This window comes from Chenopodium album, chromosome 24 (genome assembly GCF_948465745.1).
Source record: "Chenopodium album chromosome 24, dcCheAlbu1.1, whole genome shotgun sequence".
Lineage (NCBI taxonomy): Eukaryota > Viridiplantae > Streptophyta > Magnoliopsida > Caryophyllales > Amaranthaceae > Chenopodium > Chenopodium album.
Window position 1 is genome coordinate 34,074,890 of NC_137857.1, and position 23,350 is coordinate 34,098,239.

The window sequence follows — 23,350 nt, forward strand, 5'->3', positions numbered from 1 at the left end:
CAAATATGGCCAGTACTTTCTTTACACCAGTTTCACGTGTTCGGCTTTATTTGCAATCATCTCATCTTTTGTTGGAATCATAAAAGTGTAATGATTTAAATTTCATATCAAAGTAGGGTAGAATAACTGAATAACAATACGTGAAACTATGTTTTTTTACTGTTTAGAGAAAATTTTAATGGTGTAAAATATCACACGATACCAAAGAATTTAGTTGTCAGTTTAAATAATATGGAGTATAAAGAAGATAAATCTTGTCACTTTAGCAATCAATGAAAGTATGAAACTATTAAGTGTCATCATTATTTCCTTTTATTTAAAGTGAGATGTGACACTCCCTTCGTGTTTTAATAAGTATTACATACACTTATCAAATCTGGCCATGCTTTAATAATTGTTACACCTCGCTTTTTGGCAAAAAGCTACATTAAAATATTATATCTCTTTCTTCTCATAGTCCCCATTTAAACCCACTATTACTTTTTTTAATTATATCTTTCCTCTCATATTCTTTACTTTTCAATAAACTATTAACCCCACTATCTTTCTTTTACAATTTTTTAATACTCCAACTACCCCACTGTCGACACTCAATTGTGTCTCTCCAAAACCAAACCCAGTGATGAATACCTTTCGCGTCGAATCATAATCGAATGAAATGAAAGTGTGAAAAGTCTAGTGTTGCGGATAGTGTTTATAAAAATCTTTCTTTCTGTTTTAAAAAACCTAATCTATTTTATGAAAATAGCTAGTCAAGTTTAGTTTGGTCCGTGATAAGGGTCCAATAATGGTGTAGTTGGATAGGGCTCGAAAAGACCTTTCCAACGATATATTATAAGCCCAATTCCGAATGAATAATGAGGAAGTTATGGCCAAAATACTAAACTTGGCCCTATTTGGTTCTTTCATACGAAGAGAGCCTATATTGTTCCTAAAGCTAGTAGAATTGATTATAGTCTTCTAGAATCATCTAGAAGGTTCTTTTTTATCCTAGTAGAATTAGGATTGATAATTACGCATTACAAGTTTTACTTGGAATAAAATAAGTGTTTTTACGAAAATACGATTTTACCCTTAAAAACGGATTCTACAATTGAGAGGTGGATTCCGTGTGGAAAACGTGTTAAATTCCATTGCATCGCTTGACGACAAGTTCTTTGCCTGGCGACGGCGACAGGATGTGTTTTATTCCTTTTGAAACTCTAACTCTTTTCTATCGGTTTCCGGACTATATTCTTATAAATAGGGTCTTAGATCTCCGTTTTCAATCATCAACAATCACCTAATTCTTTCTATTCTCTTTCTAAGCTGAAGCTTATTCTCTCTCTTTCTAAGTCAACCCTTTTTACAAACACAATTCCGCACTCGCAAGATCTAGACACACCTAGCCAAGTTCGAAGCTGTCTTCGCCCTAGACGTGAAAGGGTGATACCTTCTGAGGGTTTGGTCCCAAATCCAGTCTAAACTTTTTAACTCTTTCTTTTAGTTATTTGATTTAATTATTTGATTTAATATTTTATTGAAGTTTACTAACGTGTGTATTTTGTTATTAGAAAGAGGTACGAGGCATCAAAATATGTAATCTTATTACTCTATTCTTGTAGAAAGCATGTTTATTATTTATTAATTCCTAGTATCACGTTAGAATGTTATTTAATGCTTTTTAGTATCATGTTTAGGGTGATTCCTACGCTTTCTAATATCATATCAATATCATGTTAGTATCATGTTAGGTTTAAAGCTTTGATCTTTACTGTTTAGTGACATACTAGAGTTTATTACTAATCTTGTCAGTATCATGCCTAGGATCTTGCTATTATTATTATTATTATGCTTTAGCGTTGATATGATTATGATTGTTATTATGATAATTATGATTATGACTGATATTATTGTAGCTAGATATTATTTTCATTGTTATTGCTTGATCACGCCTTTTATGCATGTTTAAAGGGAATTTGTACTTGAAATCGCGCCTAATAAGATAATCAATAAATTGGTTTAGGCTAATATGATTTTAATTCAAGTGATCGCCAATAATAGATTTATTTGTGCATTAATCTTCAACCAACATAGATTAAACAGGTTTAGGGTTAACCTATTGATTGCATGTTAGTCAGAAAGCGCACATGAATACGAGTAGAATAAAGTAGAGGCCTATTTTATATGGCGAGTTCATTCTCTTTTAGATTGGATTCGTACCCTCATCCCCGAACACTAGTCATGGTTCCAGACCTATTGGAGTTGACGATCTCATAAATCGTTAAGGGGTGTAACCTTCACCCTGTGAACGGTTTACAAGTTCCTAAAACTTGTTGGCGACTCTTTTAATTTGCTCTCGTTTCCTTCTCTTTGGACGCCACCATGCTTCAGTGTATGATCACAGTGGGGTTCAAGTTTGGGATGCTTGAAATATTCCCTACACCCACTTACCTCTTATTTTATTTAAATCAATTGAATTGCCTAAAACTATGTGCCGGTCAAAGTGTAACACTTAAAAATACACAGAGGGAGTAATGATTTTTGTAAAAATTAATACGTAGCATGATTAATAGATTGATGTCAACTGTCATGTACGTTCTACTTGGATTATTTGTACGATTAGTTTATAATTATTCTAAAATTACTTATGTTTCAAATTATTTGCAATGATTTAACATAAAATTGTTGCAATAATTTAATACGGAAGTAATATATTTTTAGGGAAAAGAAGAAAAAAGGAGGGTGGAAATGGGTAATGCTAGGGAAAAAATAAGTGTGATGATTTTCCATCAAGGGTTTTAATGTGATGGTTTCTGATATACGAAGTTGAAAACAATAACTTCGGATGAAGCTTTCTCTAGTGGATTGAAGCATTGCTTGATCAATTGAGTTGAAGACTTGCACTGAAGAATACATAAGCTGGCCTCGGGGTGATTGAGGAAGTCCATTCCACGCATTATTTAGCTGATGTGGCAAATAGTTTAAGGCCCCGTTCTTTAGAGTTGATATGCTCTGCTGAGCCCTGCTTTGCTTCGCTCAAATCAAATATGCTCTGCTCTGCTCTGCTTTGCTCAGTTCTGCTCTGTTCTGCTCCGCTCGGCTCGACTCTATTTTCAAATAATAATTAATAATAACAAAAATAATAATTAATATTCAATAATAATAATAATTAATATTGTATTGATGATAATAAGTTATTATATTGAATAATTATAATAATTATTAATATTAAAAATAAATTTAATAATTATTAATATTAATAGTAATTAATATTTATTAATCATAATAATAATTAATAATTATTATCAATAATAAAATTTAATAATTCAAACTATTAAGAATTAATATTTAATAATATTATTAATTAATAATTTCTAATAATTATAACAATTCTTTCAAATAAATAAATAGTAATAATAATAATAACATTTTCTTTTATAAACATTTGATATTAGAATCACAATATGTAAAAACATTTTATGTGGGTATTGATTGTTAGTTCATAGAGTTAAATTTAATTTTCAAATCTTTCCACACAATTTAAGAATTAAAAAAAAGGTTGTTTTCCAGTAGTACTTTGTATATTATATTATTTAGAGTTAAAAATATATGATTAAGAAAAATTTATAAGTAAAATCATTATTAGTCATTAAATCATTATATTTTAAAATTTTTGTGAAATAAAAATAAGTAAACCGTTGTCTTTTATCTTTCTACTATTAACATATGTTGAATATGGTACACATATATTTATGTTTTCACTCACCTAAATCTATATGCACTTAATAATAATAATAATAATAATAATAATAATAATAATAATAATAATAATAATAATAATAATAATCCCTCCGTCCCCTTTTGATAGTCCCTTATGAGCATTTTTCACGAGAATTAATAAACACAAATAAAAATGGTTAAGGCACATTGAAAAAGTAAATTGATACCGAGTATGTAAAAAAGTAGAGAGAGAAAGTAATAAAAGTACATGGGAAAACAAAATTTACATGGGAAATATAAATTTGCACGAGTATTGTTGCAAATTGGAGGGAAGTTTGGTAAAAAATTAATATTTATGGTTGTTGGAAAAAGCAAATAGGGTGAACATTTTGGGACTAAAATTTGCCCATAAGGGACTATCAAAAAGGGACGGAGGGAGTAGTAATAATAATAACAATAATAATAACAACAACAGCAACAGCAACAGCAACAACAACAACAACAACAACAACAACAACAACAACAACATTAATAATAGTATTAATAATAATGTTAAAATCTGCTTTGCTCTGCTCTGCTCGGCTCGGATCTGCTCTGCCGAAATTTAATCTGCTCTGCTCTGCTAACCTCTACTCTGCTCTGCCTAGAAGCTCAAAAGAACAGGGCCTAAGAAAACAATGATATGGTAAGTAGTTAGGGCCCGTTTTCATACGTTTATTTTCAGTTCAGTTCAGCTCTAATAAGTTCAGTTCAGTTCAGCTCCTAATTTCTTTCTCTTATAAAATATTCATTTTAGTTCAATTCAGCTTTAATAAGTTCAGTTCAGTTTAGTTCAGCTAAGTTCAGTCAATGAGAACAGGCCTTTAGTAATGGGTAATGAGAAAAAAGAATTAGTAATGATATGTTCATCAATTGAGCTTAGAGAACTTCGTAAGTGGAAAAGGTAAATAGAATGCACCAAAACGTTACCTTTACAAATAGCCTCCACATTACGACTATTTATCATGAAGTTGGTTATGGGTTGGAGGTTGAGTTCTAGTAGAGGGAATTGAAGGCGAGTTTATGAATTACAAAGTAGATACATCTTGTCACTTTACAAATTTATTAAATCATTAAGTGTCATTATTAATTATTTGTATTTGTAGGTAAGGTGTGGCAATAAATTTAGGAAAGATTAATACAAAGTATTCCTTATGATTGATCTATTAATCTCAACTATCATTGTTCTACTTAGAATTATTCAAATTTCAAATATATATATTTTTTTATTAGTGTAGTTTTCCACCTATTGATAACTTATAAATTCGACTATTTAATGTTATACTAGCTACTCTCACCGTTTCTTAATATAGGTTTGTGACTTTCTTGGTATAGTGGGATTGGAAATTACTTAACTGTCAATTTTATTTTATTTTACTAGTTTAGTCCCCGTGCGCTGCTCGGAGTAGCTATTATTTGTTTTAATAGTTTAATTTAATATTCAAAAACAGTGTAATTATAATGTCATTAATTAATTTTGAAAGAAGTATAGTATTGTATTTATTAAGTTTTGGAATAGATGAGAGGAAAAAAAATGTTGTCAAAAATAGTTTAGGCGGGAAAATTTTTAATAAGAAATTGACATGTATCCTCTAATGATGTCAGCATGTTTTATTTTAGTAATAGTTAATAGATTTTAATTATTTTTATTTTTTTTTATTTTTTTTAACTAATAAACTATAAGTTGTTCACACTTCACAGTTTGGGCCAAACCATGCATATATATCAAGCTTTTTCTTTGTTTTTACGAGAAATAAGTTCAAATTAGAGTTGATAGTTTCAAATAAGATAGTTTTAGAAATTAAAATAAGAGCACATAAGTTTAGATATGGTCAGCCTATATAAGTTAAATATTTCAATTGAAATTAGTGATGATCAATAAGTTCACTTAATTAAGTTTAAGCGCATGTTTACATTAACTGAAGTGAGCTGAACTGAACTGATTAGAGCTGAACTGAACTGAAATAAGCTGAAATGAATATTTTATGAGAGAAGAAAATTAAGAGCTGAACTGAACTGAACTGATTGGAGGCTTGGAGCTGAGCTGAATTGAAATTAAGTAAATGTGAACAGGCCCTAAATAACTTTATATTAGAGAATATAAGGACCTTTTCTGTTCACCTGTACTATTCAGATAAGTTAAAAGATATATGGGTTTCAAAAAAAAAAAAAAGTTAAGATGTATAAGTTCAATTTAGGAAAAATAAGTTATGATAAAGGTTAACCAATTTCAAATTACAACTAAAATAAGTTTTTAATGATATCTAATAAGTTCTAGTAAGTTCAGATAAATAAAAACTAGGTGAATAGAACACATCTTAAAAAGAATAAGAGACAAATGTGTGAGTTTGGAATTGGAGAAATGAGGAGAAAGCTAGAATGGAAGAAAACATGGTTAATGCATTGTACAGTAGTTATGGCATGACTATTAAGAACGAAAGTGAGAATTTCAGTTATATGACAATCATTAGTGATGGATGAGGAACAAGAGATAGATAATACATTGGTTATTAGGCTCTGTTCTTTCTGGCTTATTTTTCAGTTAAGTTCAGTTCAGTTCAGGTCTAATCAGTTCAATTTAGTTCAGTTCTTCCTCTTGTAATATATATTCAGTTCAGTTTAGTAAATCAGAATAGGCCTTAAAAAGCTGAAGATTATTAGTTATGTTGATACTAACCTCAATGTATTGGTCGAAGTAATTGAATAGGAGGATAACTATGAGTCCGACTATAGCCATTGGTAAATTTACTAAAGACGAAAAAGATTTGTTTGATAGTATGAATGACTGGTTACGGAGGGGCCGTTTCATTTTTGTAGGTTGGTCTGGGCTATTGCTCTTTCCTTATGCTTATTTTGTCTTAAGAGGTTGATTTATAGGTGTGATTAAGTGGTGTGATCGTCACACACGTCTTCTTTATGTTGAGATAATAAGGATTTGTTCTAATTTACTGAACTGAAGTGAACTGAAATGAATTGTTTATGAGAGAAGGAAATTAAGAGCTGAACTGAACTGAAATTAAGCTGAAGAGAACATGCCCTAAATAAAATTAAAAAATCAAATAAAATATATTTTAAAATTTGTATTATTAATTAAAGCTCAATCAAAGTTGTACTATGTAGTAAGTACAACAACGACAACAATGCTTTCAACAAAAAAAAAAAAAAAAACTACTTAATTTAATTGGCTTTTATCTAATCCCTGTTCCAAATGAAATTTGTTTTTTACTACGTAGTGAAGTATTATTAGGGGTGAGCAAAAAATCAGGGTACCCTGAATTGGAACCGGAACCTGTTAGGAACCGCAGGTTCCGGAACCGGAACCTGTATAAGAGGTTCCGGTTCCGGGTAGCAAATTGGAGAACCTGTTGTAACAGGTTCCGGATCAGGTTCTCAATTTTTTAGAACCGGAACCTGTAGGGTACCCTGTACCTGATAAAAATATCACTTAATTTTTAATTATACACTAATTTGTACTCAATTTTTAAATAATATATATCAAAATTGCAATTATAAAAATATATATATTAAATTTATAAGACAACTACTATTAGTTTGTCTTATTTGCGAGTTGTAAACATCATAAATTAGTGACTAACCAGTTTTTTATTAAAAAAAATCTGGAAAAAGTTAGTGAGTATCTTTTAATACAGGGTACCCTGAATCGGAACCGGAACCTACATCGGAACCGGAACCTGTAGGTTCCAGTTCCGGTTCCCAATTTCTAGGAACCTGTTCAACAGGTTCCGGTTCCGGTTCCCATTTTGAGAAACCTGTTGCAACAGGTTCCGGTTCCGGTTCCTGGAATTTTTACAGGGAACCCTGTTATGCTCACCCCTAAGTATTATACAATGTCACATACTTTTTTTTTCCCCACTAGCTATTAAGACAGTACAATTACAAACAAAGAATAACTCGATCTCAAAAACCATTAAACCAATAAAAAAGAAATAAACAAAGGCTTGCAAAGTTGCAATCAATCATCTACTCACTATCTTTAACTTGATTAATTTATCTTTATAATGTCTAGGTTAGCTTAAACATACCACTTTCTGAAATTGATAGGCTCAAGGCATATCATAATTGAATCATGATTCATAAAAAGGTTACATACGGAGTATATAACAGACTAAAGAATAAAAGTCACATAAAAATATAATTATGAAATACTTTATTTCTAACGTAAGACCAAAATACTTGATTGGTTTATGAAATTAGGTGGTCCAATATAATATTATGAAGTCATGCAATACGTTATAAAAAAGGACAAAGTTAGCAAAAATTACATTACAAATACAACAAAACGTTAACACTCATCGTATTTGATCATCAACCAAAACTTGACATTTGCTATAACTCTTCAACTACGAGTACTAATTTATAATATGGGAAATTTCCCCTAAGTCAGATGAAACTCTGTTGTATGACTTTATACTATGCAAGAGTAAGAGTCTGTTCTCATATGTTGAAATTCAGTTCAGCTCAGTTCAGCTCCTAATTTTCTTCTCTTATAAAATATTCATTTCAATTCAGCTCAGTTCAGATAATGAGAACAGACCCTAAATAAAGAGATTACACCTTTTGTAATTTATTCGAGCTATATATTGAAGAGTAAAGAGTGTGTCTGTGACACTCTGTGTGTGTTTCAGGGTTGATTTCTAGTCCAAATAGTATTTTTTGAGCTAAAAATTGAAAAAAAAAAAAGAATCTTCCTTTAATTTTGTTTTGACAATTACACCTTTTTTTTTTTTTTTTTTTTTTAATACATGCCTTTTTTTTAATTGGTATGAGAAAATCTGGTTTGCTAGCTTGGCCGAGAAGATCTACTTTATTTTTTTTGGCAAACTATTAGGAGTACAACATATTTTAGTACGGAGTATATCTCTTTCCGGTCTCCTCTCATAGTTTCATCCCCACACATACCCACTACCACTATTTTCTTAAAAACATTATTTCACCTACCACTTCCTTTACTTTTTCAAGAGATTATTAGTTTATTACCTATACTATATTTTCTTGCAATTTTTCTAATACCTCATCCACCCCAATTATACCTTATTATATTAAAATCAATTAATTATCAATAATTATATTGTCACTTAAAGTTTAACACTATGAAAAACTGTACAAAAAGGAATATGAGGACATCTTTTTTGTAACGGGCGTAAAATAATTATTGTTTGGAATTTAATCACCCAATTAATATGGAAGGAAATCAAATAATTGATATTGCTATATGCTTTTGCATCATGATTAGATGATTATTTAGGATACATATTAAAATAATTTAAAATTATCCTAGTGTCCATATATATTACCATCAATCAACTCATCATTTTCTTGAATGCATTTATATGATTAAGGGCATGTTCTGATTGACTGAACTGCGCTGAATTGAACTGAATTAAACTAAACTGAAAATAAGCTGAACAGAACAGACCCTAATTGGATGAATCACTAAACACCATGCATAAACTCCACATTTTGAAAAAAAAAATATATAATCTATCCGCTTTTTATATTGTGAATAGATAAATTGAGACAAATTTAAAAAGATTCTACTTGAGTATATTTTGCCCAACATATAAATTAACATGATGATTACACGGAATAATCAAATTTGGTTTATGTAGCCGACCCTACTTATGAGATTAAGGTTTTGATTGATTAATTAACAAAAATAGTAAAAATAATAAAATAATGTTAATTTTCAAAAATTACAACTAAAAAAGTAAGGAGGAAGCATGTTATAAGAAAATCTTGTTGCCGATATAGTGTAACCATTGTATTAAACCACGATATTGAAAAAGAAAAAAACATGAAACACACTCCATACTGTTCTATACTCCCACACATCACACATGGCTCTAATTTACCCACCTACACAATTAGACTTGTGGAGTTGTGGTTTAGTTGAAATATCCAACCCCTTTACTTCCAAATTTATTTTTAAAAACATCCCACAATTATTTTATAGCCATAAATATTAGATATACTATACCCCCTTATTTTTTTTTTACATTTTTTATTTATACATGTACCCCACTAGGCCACAACATTTCCCCCCACCAGGCCACCCTCAACTTCTCAATATAAATTCTCCCAAATTACTCTATTCATTTTACATCAAACTCTATATCATACATTTCATAATTCATACCAACCCAAAACATAACACACACCACCTCAAACCAACACCCATAACATGGGCTCTAGAGGTGACTTTGAGGAGCCTCTCCTCACATCCCAACCTCCTCTCCTTCCGCCGCCTTCGAATAAGGCGGCGGAGGAGACGAGCCCGGCTTTAGAAGAGACCTTAAGCGACCGTGACACATCATTTCTCCGCCGTATATGGCTCGCCACGTGGCTGGAAATGACATATTTAGTCCCACTTGCGGGACCCGCAATTGTAGTGTACTTGCTAAACAACGTGATATCGATGTCCACACAAATATTTTGCGGTCACCTCGGTAATCTTGAACTCGCCGCCACTTCTCTCGGCAATAACGGTGTTCAACTCTTGGCCTATGGTCTCATGGTATCAACTTTTTTCTTTTCCTACTTTTTTTTTTTTTATTATTAATCTTTATTTTCAATCCTAATTCCTCGCCATTAGTTACCCGTATATCATTAATTTTTATTTTTCGCTAAATTACATTTCTACTTTTCTATTATATGAGGAATAAATGTTACGAGTAGAAATAAGAATGTAATTTAAGGACGGAGAGAATATAAATACAAAAAAATGTAGTTGTTGCATCATGTGTTGTATTTTTAATATGGGTACATTCTAATGTTTTATTAATTTTCAGAGTAAATTGTTTCTTGTTAAAATTTGCCTGCCTAATTACTACTCCGTACATATGCATTTATGAATTACAAATTATGGGAATTAATCAATTGAAATAATTAATACGATATTTATTATTACTCGTATTACGGAGTATATTTTGTTCACATTTGCCTAATTATTGGAAGAGTTAAGGCGTACACTCCCCTAAGATATTTATTTACTTGCAGCGTTTCATAAATGTGGGCATTGAATTCTACCAATATGTAACATAAGTAACCCACATGATTAAAATAATAAAATAAAAATCAACTTTGATCAGTTGAGATAATTTTACTTTATACACTATACCCGTTGTATATTAGACCGACTACATAAGTTCGTATAATGACTTATTGAATCTGAAAATAAAGGCTGAGAAATAGAATGTTCCAAAATTTTCTAACCTTTCATTTTCTAATCTAGTCTTTTGTCAAAAAAAAAAAAAAGTCTTTTGTCCATTTTAGTATACTACGTGTTAATTTCTCATTAATGCTAATTACTACAATACTCCATAGTTCATAATCTCTTTTGTTTTATCATAAAGTTTTCATATGGAGTACTTATCTAGGGACCATTGGATCGTATGGCAGAGACTAATCAGAAATTAATGCAGTAGTACGTGCCAAATTTTGGTTAAAAAAAGAAATCATTAAGATAAAGTAGAATATAATAAAATTAAGGGAAGGTATCAAAGTTTGATTTGAAAAGAACAATTCAGTAATTGGACAAATTAACATGACACGCATATTTTGTTAAGAGAATTAGATTTAGTGGTAGTCATGATGATCTTTATTTGTAGAATATGGAGTACTTGTCAATATTATATAGTAGGGGGTGTTGTTGGAAAGTATATACTAATACACCATTTCTTAATTATTGTATTTGAGCTGCGAGAGACACTCATAATCGTGATTAAGATAGGTTTATATTTAAAGTCTACTAGTAATTCATTTGGTTGTTTGACTTTAGCCTAAAGGTGGCTGTGACCAATATTGAGCCATGTCATGTGTTTTAGCCAAAATCCTAAAAAAGGCAACCCGGGCATTCTGTATTTACGTGTTGTGTCTTGTTATGCTTCTTTTAAAGAAAAAAAAAAGAAGAAGAAGAAGCGACTTAAGGCCAATGCTTGAGAGTAGGGGAAGACAGTGGTCAAAGAATACCCATACTCCTAAGATCCCCATAATTGGTATGGGGAGCTTGAACTAGTGACCTTAATCACAAGATGAGCTCCTCTGTAACTCCACCAACCTTGTTTGGCAATTGATGTTAGATTAGTTTATGTTGTTTTCATACATATTCTAACTACTCAATTGTACTACCGTGATACAGTAATTTAATACTCCCTCCGTCCCTAAATTACATTCCTCTTTTTCTCTATTATGTGAGGAATAAATGCTCGAAAGAGGAATGTAATTTAGGGACGGAGGGAGTAACAAAAGATTACTAATTGACATTTGATTTGTTCAAGTACATTAAGAAATAGATTAAATACTAATTAAGGAGTATTAAAATTTCAGCTTTATATTTGTACTCCCTCCGTCCCAAAAAGAACGAGCCATTTGGGTTGATTACGCGGGTATTAAGGAAGTTAAGTAAAAAGAAGTATTAGTATATTGGAAAGATAAATTTACATGGGGTTTGTAAAAAAATAGAGAGAGAAAGCCATAAAATAACATGGAAAATCAAATTTTTATATGGAGAAGCTAATTTTGCACAAATATTATAGCAAATTGGTGGGTGTTTTAATGCAAATGGGTCATTATTTTTTGGACAAAATTTTGGCCAAATGGGTCGTTATTTTTGGGACTAGTGAATACTTGGTCGTAGATATTTATTTTATTATGGAAGACTGAAAGTGTAAGAGTTGGTAAGCCAAAAGGGTAGATGAATGCTTTTGTCTCAATGTAGATGCGCAGACAGGACAAGACGGCTGTGGCATGGACTTGTCAACGTGATCACGTGACTTTCTATGACTGTATCTATATACCGCAGCTGCATCTTGCAATACCACACTTTATATCATTATTAAGAAAATGACATATGGGGCTAAAGTCTCACTCGGGTCAAATCAAATCGAGTTAGCGAAAAAACCTGATCTTTAGGAATAGAAAAAACCTGATCTTTAGGAATGGAAAGGAAAGGAAAGGATAAGGGAATTTTCGCCCCCAAAGAGACTTAAATTAATTTGATCCTCATTATGCTTTATGTTGATCACAAAATGCACAATAATTTGTGAAATTTATGTGCATTAAGTAACTTTGGTTATTTATAATTTGTGACTCGTAAAATGTTTTCTTGTACACTCTTTATACGAAGTATATATATATATATATATATATATATATATATATATATATATATATATATATATATTATAATGTTACTTATTGGTATTATAGAGTAGCACCATCTTGATTGTCAGTTGTCACATTATCGATACACACACTGTCAAGGTCCACGTCTATGTACAATTAGATAACGTTAAGCAACATATGTACCTTGATTTTTCGTTGGAGTATTTGATGTATGGCCTTGTTACTAATACTATGTATGTATGCACTTGTAGCTTGGTATGGGAAGCGCGGTGGAAACACTATGTGGGCAAGCATACGGTGCTAATAAGCACGACATGCTTGGAGTTTATATGCAACGATCCACTGTCCTCCTAATGGCCACCGGTATACCATTAATGGTCGTGTACCTTTTCTCTAAGGACATCCTTTTACTACTAGGGGAGCCAGAGAACATAGCCTCAGCAGCCGCGATTTTCATATATGGTTTGATCCCACAGATATTTGCATACGCGTGCAATTTTCCTATACAAAAGTTCCTTCAATCACAAAGTGTGGTGTTCCCTAGTGCATACATCTCAGCCGCGGCCCTAGTGGCTCACATTGGGCTTACTTGGGTTGCGGTTTACAAGCTTGGATGGGGCCTCCTTGGGGCTGGTTTGGTGTTGAGTTTTTCGTGGTGGATCATAGTCGTGGCACAGTTTGTTTACATTGTGGTGAGCTCAAGGTTCAAGTACACTTGGACCGGGTTTAGTTGGGCTGCGTTTAGTGGGCTTTACGAGTTCTTCAAGCTGTCTGCTGCCTCAGCTGTGATGCTGTGCTTGGAAACTTGGTATTTTCAGATATTGGTGTTGATTGCTGGCTTGCTTGATAATGCTCAACTCGCCTTAGACTCCCTCTCAGTAAGGTATGAGTTTTTTGCTCTGTTTTTCAAGTTAATAAATTATAAACATGCATTATGTATCCTCTTCTTTTGACAACATTCACAACTATACATATACATATAAATTATAAGCTCCAACCTACATTGAATTCGAGTAAGCGTTCCTTAAGGCTTAATAATTAGCCTCATTGCCGTTTTTCCTATGTATACACTCCACTTAGAAATAATAATCACGTATACTTATTTAGAATGTCCAGAAATGAATTATTACAAGTGGTTCCGAATCTGAAGAGTAATAGCTACTCATGGGTCATGGCTTGTTATAAGTCGGAATCACAAATGAATAAATGATGTGTAGTGGTCTTACACATCTGAAATATATGTAGGGTCTAAAATGTTAAATCTTTCAATTTTGTTTTTCCATCCATCAATATTGAGTGGGTTAGGGAGAGATTGCCACCATTGAAAATCAGTTCATTTAATGTTCCCTTAAATTGGGATACTGTTAGTATAGAAGTGTTATATAATAGAGGTATGGGCCTCTTATGTTACTAGATTGATGTTAACTCTAATAAATTGGACGATTTGGACCTCACGTAATGCATAAAAATAATGTATCAACATTTAATTCATAGATATTTCTTTCTCAAGGGTGGTGAAAGCGAAAAAAATCAAATACAAATAAATAACATGCTTTCCTTCTTTAAGGGGATATTTGGCAATTGGCTTTTTGCCTAACTTTTGGCTTTTTAGTTTGGACAAACAACCCAAAAAAAATTGTTAGGTAGTTGGCTTTTTTGATGGCTTTTAAGCTGACTTTTCCGCCAAAAGCCAAAAGATAATAATAGTAGCTTTTTCTATTAGCTTTTGGCTTGTTGGCCCACTTTATCACTAATAATCAACTAACAACAATTAATTATTTTACCAAAAATTTTTGTAAACTGTCGGCTTAAACAACTAACTTAAAAAGCTAAACCATAAGGTTAATACTTCCAGTTAGTCAAACAAATCAAGCCAACAGTCAACCGCCGATTGCCAAACAATACCTATATAATCATTAATATGTACATGTCATTTGTCATATTGGTCAAAAATGTAACAATTCCTGCAAAAGGACATATGATCATATGCATGTAATCAGTTGTATAATATGTTAGTTCGACTTTTGCAAAAAATTAGCTACAACAAACATGGCCCAATTTAATTAACTATACGTAAGAATTGCTATATGTATATAATTACATTGTTGTTCTGTAATATGGTACTTGAATTTTCTATTATCCCAATCCCAACTGATTTTTACTGAACTTTGGCTTAACATAGATTATTTTTTGCCGAGCTTAACTTATTTTTGCTTAACTTGACTGATTGCTGAAATTTAACTGAGTTCTATTTGATTATAATTAAATTAGTCGTCAAAGCAATTTTTCTTTTCCGAAACTTATTTAAGTAAACCGAGAAGAACATACCCTTAAAATTCCGTGCATGACTATATGTTCATGATTTAAGCTTATGAGTTGTGACTTTGTGTAATCTTGCAGCATGACAATTTCTGGTTGGGTGTTCATGATTTCGGTGGGATTCAATGCAGCTGCAAGGTTCGCTACACTTTGTCCCTTGAGTACTTGTGATAAGGAAGAAAATATGGTTTCAAACTTTCAATAATTAAATATTTTGTTTGTACTTGAATTGACAGTGTAAGAGTGAGCAATGAGCTAGGAGCAAGGCACCCAAAATCGGCCTCATTTTCTGTCGTAGCAGTGACAACTATCTCCTTCTTGATCGCCCTTATCTTTGCTATCCTTGTGCTTATTTTCCGGTATCAGCTGAGTTACATCTTCACTGGTGGAACTGAAGTCTCTGAAGCTGTTGCTGATCTATCCCCCTTTCTCGCCGTTTCTATCCTTCTGAATGGAGTTCAACCTGTTTTATCAGGTAACAGAATTTCGAGTTTTGTTTTTTCATTTTGGAACTTATAATTTAACATAATAATGTTACAAATGCATTGTTCAAACTTGTTATCTTTTATCTAATGAGGTGAACAGAATAAGGTCTCTTTATCAGTAGTTAGAACGAACATTGTAACCCATTGTACTCCATATAACAACATCACAAGTCACACAGTTTACGTTGTACTCAGCAAATGATAATTGTTGCTCATCTATGTGACGTTTGTCTTAACGATTTCTTAGTACATGATTACAGATTTACAGGAATATGTTTTGCTAAAGTTTATGATAATATGCAGGGGTGGCAGTTGGATGTGGATGGCAATCCTTTGTTGCTTATGTAAATGTCGCGTGTTATTATGTGGTTGGAATCCCTGTTGGAGTACTACTCGGATTTTACTTTAAGCTTGGTGTTAAGGTAAAATCCTTTTGTTCATTACTTTTCATTCATCGAATTATAGCTACTTAAAGTCACTTGTTAAATTCATACTTGGTACTTATTAATCGTACTTACGAAATGTCGACATATTGTCTCATTGTAGGGCATATGGGGTGGAATGATCGGAGGTACTGTGATACAAACTCTTATTCTACTATGGGTCACGTATCGAACGGATTGGGAAAAAGAGGTATTGTTATTTGCTATTCATGCTTATTCTATTTTATGTGATTTAGGTACGTATCTTTATAAATATGTTCTGGTGGTCGGACTATCGGAGTACCTCATTTAAAGGACTTAATTGGAGCGTTGTACCAAATATAATATGGGATTAATGCTAATAATGAAGCTATAATTGATAAAATCGTTTAGGTCTGACTGTTTACAGTCTCCAAGATGCATTTTTAACACGGATTCCCTCTTCCTTTTTAGAATTATTACATTAAGTATGGACCATTTTATGATAAAATTGTTGGTTTGACTATTTACAGTCGGAGAATTCAATAAGTTTGGACCATTATATATAAGGCATCAAGTAACTTGTCCATAAGCTAATTATAGAAGAGCTAACTGAGATGTTAACCTCTGAAATTATGCCATAATATTTGTACAATTTGTTTCGAGTTTAATTAGGCAGTCCACAAGGACAGTGATATACTTGGATTTTGTCTTAATTTGTCAAGAATTCAGTTGATAAAGCCATTTAATTCTCTCTGATAGTACTGTCACTATATAACAAACGTGTTTTTGGAGTATTTTAGTGGGTGAAGAATTGATTATTATCCAAAACATGAATGATGATGAGTGCAATTAACGTGTAATACATAATTATCTAACTTAAATGCATATATTGTCAAATATTGAGAGCATATTGCATCTTTGATATGTAACGTAGGAGTATTAATTTTGATTTTATTGGGTAAATGAGTGCATATATTGAACTTCTACATGGTAATGTTTGTTATATAGTGTTCTTTTGATGCAATGTTTGTTTGTTATATAGTGTAAGTGTACAATTATAAACCTTTAATTGTCGTCTTACTAATTTTAATTACAGTACCACAATGACAATTATTTCCGTTTGTATTGCATTTTTCTACGTATAGCAATTAGTAAGAGCTCTTCGTGACGTTTGTTCCAATATCATCAATCAGTTTTGGCTCAATTAGTGAAATGTTCATGTATGGTAACATATTGTCGCCGTATAACAAATGCATACGTTTACTTCAATTATGTGTTCGATAATGTTTGTACTAGTTTTTGTTTTGTTGAACAGATCTTAGCTTAGCAAGAATATACTTTGTATCAATGTATAATTGTGAACATGGTTATGATGAATCACATTCTATGTAAAATTTGCAGGTAGAGAAAGCTGCAGAACGACTAGATACATGGGAAGCCATGAAAGAGCCATTGATAAACAAGATGAGTTGAATGTAAATCATCATTAACGATCAAATTTGTGCGATGAAAATTGAACAAAAGTGCAGTACTGAGTATCTCATCTGAAAAAAGAGTATCTCATCTACATACAGAGCTTCAAATCAAACACGAAAGCAAATTTTGTTCGTAGTGAAAATGGATGCATATTTGTTGTGGAAATTATATTCATTGCATATTTGCATTCAAGAGAATTTCAACAATGTTTTGATGTTATGGTTTGGGTATTGCATTTAGTCATCAGTTTTAGTTTGCTGTAAAGATAGCTACATTGTTAAGTTAGTCGATTACACCATTGAAAGTGATTGAATATGATACTATTTCAACCAAAGAACGATATCTTCAGGAATTTTTCTACAAATCAGTTTTAGTATGTATTTTATGAATTTAATTTGTCATATAGTATATCCAACTCATGCAAGTATAATGAAGTAGGTTATGATAAAAGAGAATTTGCCATATAGTATATCCAACTACTGCAAGTATAATGAAGTAGGTTATGATAAAATAGATTAAGTCTTTGTTTGGGTTTTTTTTTTTTTTTTTTTTTTTTTTTTTTTTCCTTACAAATATAATATTCTATAAAATAATTTCAATTTAGTAAAAATAAGTTCAAATTTTCAGTTTAATAAAAATCAATAACTTTAAAGAAGACATATAATAGATTAATAGGAAATATTAGTAAAAAAAAAAAAAAAAATCAATTCAGTAAAATTGATTTCAATTTAGCAAAAATAAAATACATGTTCTTTTCACCTTACTTAGTTGAAATTATATTTGTTGAACTTATTTTATTTAATGACTGGAATTATTTGCTTTAGTTAAGATAACATAAGTTAAAAGAAGATGAAACAATTAAGCATTCCCTATAACATGAAGTTTTTACACATGATTTGTTCATAACCTTTATAGATGTAAAGGAAAAATGACAACAATTTCTAATAACAAAAAAGATTTACCAAATTTATGCGAATAATAAGATGTCAATTAGAATTTAGAAGAAAGCTTAACCAAATGTATGCCAATGAAAGATTAAATTATAACCATTGAGGCTTAGACCTAGTAGCAAATACTGAGCATGTGTGTACAATAAGTCACAGGTTCGAATGCCCCCTCTGTCACTTGTATTTTGAGATACATTTGTAGCTCAAATGTCAATTAGACCGGCTGCTGAAGCTTCTGTTTAGTCCTCTTTGTGATGGACCTGCATTCAGGTTATGCAACATTTAATCAGCAAAAAACTAGGTTTGTCTTGATTGATACCATAGGAAACAGTTAAGGGAAACCTACCAGTTACAGCGGGTGGAAGGACGGTGTTCTCGAGGCTACCATCACTTCTTTTAAGGCCGCCTGCACCAGGTAAAAATGCCCGGCCACCCCTATATATGAAATCAAATCCGCTCCAAGAACTGGGAGTTGAATCTCCTGTTCATGAATACAATATGATAAATTTCATGCATTTACATCATGGTGTATTCTATTCACCTGATTTTCACTTATCTGAATTTATTAGACCTTATTAAAACTTATTTTAGTTCTAATTTGTACTTAGATAACCCTTATCAGAACTTATTAAATATGTACTGAACTCATTACACCTGAAATAAGTGAATATAAGGTGAATAGAACATACCCTTGAAAGAAATAAGTGAAAATCAACTCTGAATATCCTACAAGAGAAATTGAGGGGTACGGTGAAAGAATTCCAGAAACTGTAAGCTAACTAGGCAAATTTTCTGTATTACTATGCAGACTTAATATGCCTAGAGCCAAAAAGAGTAAGAGACCACATCCATTATTATGTCACTGCTGGTGAAACAAATGCAGATTGTAATTAAGATATGATACGCTCATAGATACCTGAACGACTAATTGGCCGCACTGGTGAAGCTGATGGAAATCCTGCATAACAAAGATTGAATAGAGCATGATAAAGGGTTTCAACTTTTCAAGGATAACTAGCATACAAGGAAAATTAAATTTACCATTCATATATACTAGTAGTATAGTTTTTTCTCTGTGTTATACTAAGTATAAGGTGGCGGTTGATGAATTAAAATTGGATGTACCATGTACGTAGCAAGCACAGACATGATACACAATGCAGACAACCAGACAGACAGAAAAAAAAGGGAGATGAAGAAGAAACAAAGCAAGCCTTAAAATTTTAGGCGCACCTGAAGTAGAATGGAGCTCTATCTCCATTGGCTGTGGTATTTCTTCGTATTTAAAGGTAGAACTGGAGTTTTTGTTACAATTTTTTTCTCTCTCAAGCCAATTTTTATCTCCTTTGATTAAAACCTCACGTTGTCCACCTGGGATGATCTCGGGAAGCTTAAAGATTTCACACCTAGAAACCTCAATCTTCTGCAAAGAAGGACAGTTGAGCACTTGACAATCACATATGCTCTTCAGCTCTGGCAAGTCATGAAGCACTAATGTTGTTAGTTCCGGAATATCAATGTTAACATGTTTGGCCTTGGTATCTGGCATAATTATAGACACAGTTTTCCTACATCGCTTCACTTGTATCTTCTTGAGCTTTTGGAGCTCGTAAAGCACATCCCGTGTTAGCACATACTCAAGTTCATTGAAGTCAGAGATATTCAGAATGGTCACGTACTTGAAGCATCCATCAATACTCAGTGAGGGTAGTTTTTGAGCACACCTCATCCAGTTCAACTCAGCAGTTCCTTCAGGGAGAGTAGCTTTGCAATCTCGCACAATAGTTAGACTATTGTTACCGGTTACATGAACGTCATTGTTGTCGACTTCACCCACAAAATACTTAAACCTGCGCTCCGCAACTCCTGGCCTGGCAGCATTTTTCTCAAATTCTGCAGTATTCAAAAAATCAACGAAGACTGCAGTGTCTGAAAATTTGAGCTCAAGTACAGCCAACCTTTTCAATTTTTTGAGCTTCTCTGTACAAAGGCCTTTTGAAGGTGGAGAAACCTTATTCGATCCCCATACAAGTTTTCCCTCAGAATTGCACAACAATAGAAGTTCTTCTATTTGAGCCAATTTACCAACTTCTTCTGCTCGAAAAACTTGTAACTCAGTCTGCGAAAGATCCAGACGTCTTAAGCTTGACAGGTTGTTTAATCTTTTAGGCAACTCTTTTAAGGGTGTCCCAGAGAGGTCAAGGACAAGTAACTTTTGGAGTTTTGATAAGGATGGTAGAGATGTCAGGTTTTTACAATTACGAAGAAGAAGTGCACGTAGATTTTTCAAGTCACAGAGTGAGCTTGGTAGGGATGAGAATCCTGTACAGGATAGATTAAGGACTCGAAGATCAACTAATTTTGAAAAGAAGCTTTCACAGGGATTTATCGAACCCAAGGATTCATTGTCTTGCAGTAACAAAGTAGACAGTTTCTCGCAATCAGGGCCACTTTCTAAAGCACTTATCTCATTCTGACTAAATGAGGCTCTCTTGGTGTTTGAAGGCCAATCTTTTGCTAATGGAAGTTCTTTGAGAGAATTTCCACAGTTAACAAAAAACTGTTGTCCTGTTTTTACAGCAGCATTCATTGCCACAAGTCGAATTACATTTAGCATCCTGACTGATCCTTCAGGCCTACCGTCCCCTTCATCAATGATCTCAAGAAGGTGAGCATCTTTGAGCTTAAACAATACTTCCCATCCATTTGTCATGGTTTCTTCCAAGGATGAAACCTCACCGAGAAGCCCTTCCCACATCCAATACTCTATCAGCTCCTTTGCTTTCACTGTTTTACCTTTAGGAAACAACAGACAGTACAAAAAACACGATAAATAAGCCTCTTCTAACCTTTCGAAGATATCTTTGAATCTATCGAAGAATTTTTGGCTTTTACTACCTATCAAGGACCCGGAACTATTGAATTCAAGCAATTTTCTATTCCATGCCTTGATAATTCTGGTAGAGTTGTCGTCAGGTATTTCTTTCAGGGCCTTTGCTAACATCTTAATAGCTGACGGAAGGCCATCAAGATCTTTTACCACAGCCTCAGTATCCTTGGAGGCTTTATCTTGTAAAAGACAAAGATTGGGACCTGCTGCACAGTGTATAAAAAATTTCCAAGCCTCTTCCGGGGAGAGAGGTTTTATTTCATATATTCTGCTTCTGTGTGTAAACCTCCTTTTGACTATACTGCAGGCTGAATTACTTCTTGACGCAATTATCAGCTTCCAATTATCACCAGAACGTGGAATTCCAATACGATCAAGTTGGAAATCTTCCCACATTGGTAAATAGTCTAAAACCAGGAGAATTTTCTTGCTTGTCAGAGTCCCCTGCAGTTTCTTAGCTCTGTGAGTATCATCTGCACATTTAGACAAATTAACAGCAGGTAATAACTGTCCCGCAATTTCCTCTTGGATGTCTCTGATCACTGAGTTAAGCCCAATTTTAACCCAAACAACACTCTCAAGGTCCTTCATCTCATTCAATGCCAGATTGTGGATTTCTGAAGCCATACATGTCTTTCCAACACCAGCTGTTCCACGAATGCAAACAACCTGAACTTTTCCCCGTGAAACCTTCTTACATATCTTATCTCTGAGTTTTTTAAAATCAGATCCAAAAACCATCTTACTAGACCTCTTATATCCTATGACCTTGAATTTTTCACCATCCCTCAACAGTTTTATAACTTTTCTAGTGTGCTTCTCAATTGAATTCCAAGTCCTACATTCACAGCAAACATTGGGCACCACCCCACCAATGCAGCTCTCATCAAGACAGCCTCCATGATTCATTTCGTAGGGTTCATTGATGACTTTTTTGACATCGTCAATCCATTTTAAAGGGTCAACTGACGTAGGCATAAACACACCTCCCTCATTCACTTTCTGTTCGATGTCCTCCAGCAATTCTTTTAGTTCCTTAACCTTCTGCTCAAGTATCGACAAACTGTTTCTGCTAGTTGTGTATAAATTATAAATGCAGGCAGATGATCCAAATATCGACGTCAATATTCCCACAACGCCACATACAATAGCTGCTACATGATATGCTGCAAATCCAGATGAAAAACTTTTAAGATGCATGGTTTTTGGTCTCTCTTCAGAAATCACATAATAAAAACTGAGTCTGAAACTTTTTTGCTACTCTTAGATGTTCATGATGTATGTCCTTTATTACTGTATTTGTTTGCTAAAAGTTTTTAATTATTCACCTTATTTTTCAGTAACAAGTTATGAAGAAATTGTAGCTAGACAACCTCATTGTAGACACTTACCGCGAAGTAGGTGCAAGACCACCTAGATTTGTCAAATGTATGCACACAAGGCATGGAGCTGTTGCTCGAGCATTAGGAGTCTAAGCTAAAGAGCTGCTAATTGTGAGGAATTTAGTACTGATAACACTATAACAGGCAGCATGTTGTGGAAGCATGGTCATGACACGACACGACACGACTCTACCAAGAAATCAGACTTGTTTAAGTTAATGTGCCATTGTGTTTGTTGTATGTTTGCCTAATGGTATTTGAGCATGGTTGTTTCGTGCAATGGCACACCCGATCTTATCTTTTTCATTCCTCGTCCTGATCTTCTTAGCAAGTGTTTCTTTTACGAGTATATACTTTTACTTTATTCAACTAATTAAAAGATAAATAAATTTAATATATATATTTAAAGGAGAGTTTAGGATTATAAATCTTAGTATTAGCCAATTAAATAAGAGATTATTAATTTCTTTTAGAATTAATTAATTCAAATGCCACATAAGAAAAATTGACGAATGAGATTTTTAAGTTTAAATTAATTAAATATTAAATATTATGTTTTAAT

The 23,350-nt window shown here is 32.7% G+C and overlaps 2 protein-coding genes across 2 annotated transcripts; one reads left to right on the plus strand and one right to left on the minus strand.

Moving 5' to 3' along the window:
• Positions 1 to 9,823: 9,823 nt before the first annotated feature.
• On the plus strand, positions 9,824 to 17,906 carry LOC145611122 (protein DETOXIFICATION 40-like). The gene is made up of 7 exons (XM_081666365.1): positions 9,824 to 10,276; positions 13,137 to 13,768; positions 15,286 to 15,342; positions 15,441 to 15,679; positions 15,993 to 16,111; positions 16,236 to 16,322; positions 17,495 to 17,906. Exons 1-7 carry the CDS (start codon positions 9,944 to 9,946, stop codon positions 17,564 to 17,566), a joined length of 1,539 nt encoding a protein of 512 aa, XP_081522491.1. The 5' UTR covers positions 9,824 to 9,943; the 3' UTR covers positions 17,567 to 17,906.
• Positions 17,907 to 18,726: 820 nt separating this feature from the next.
• Positions 18,727 to 22,606, minus strand: LOC145610902 (putative disease resistance protein At4g27220). Its single transcript, XM_081666163.1, has 4 exons — positions 19,750 to 22,606; positions 19,433 to 19,474; positions 18,863 to 18,997; positions 18,727 to 18,776 (listed from the first exon to the last, which is right to left on the minus strand). The coding sequence occupies exons 1-4, from the start codon at positions 22,604 to 22,606 to the stop codon at positions 18,727 to 18,729; spliced, it is 3,084 nt and encodes a 1,027-aa protein (XP_081522289.1).
• Positions 22,607 to 23,350: the final 744 nt, after the last annotated feature.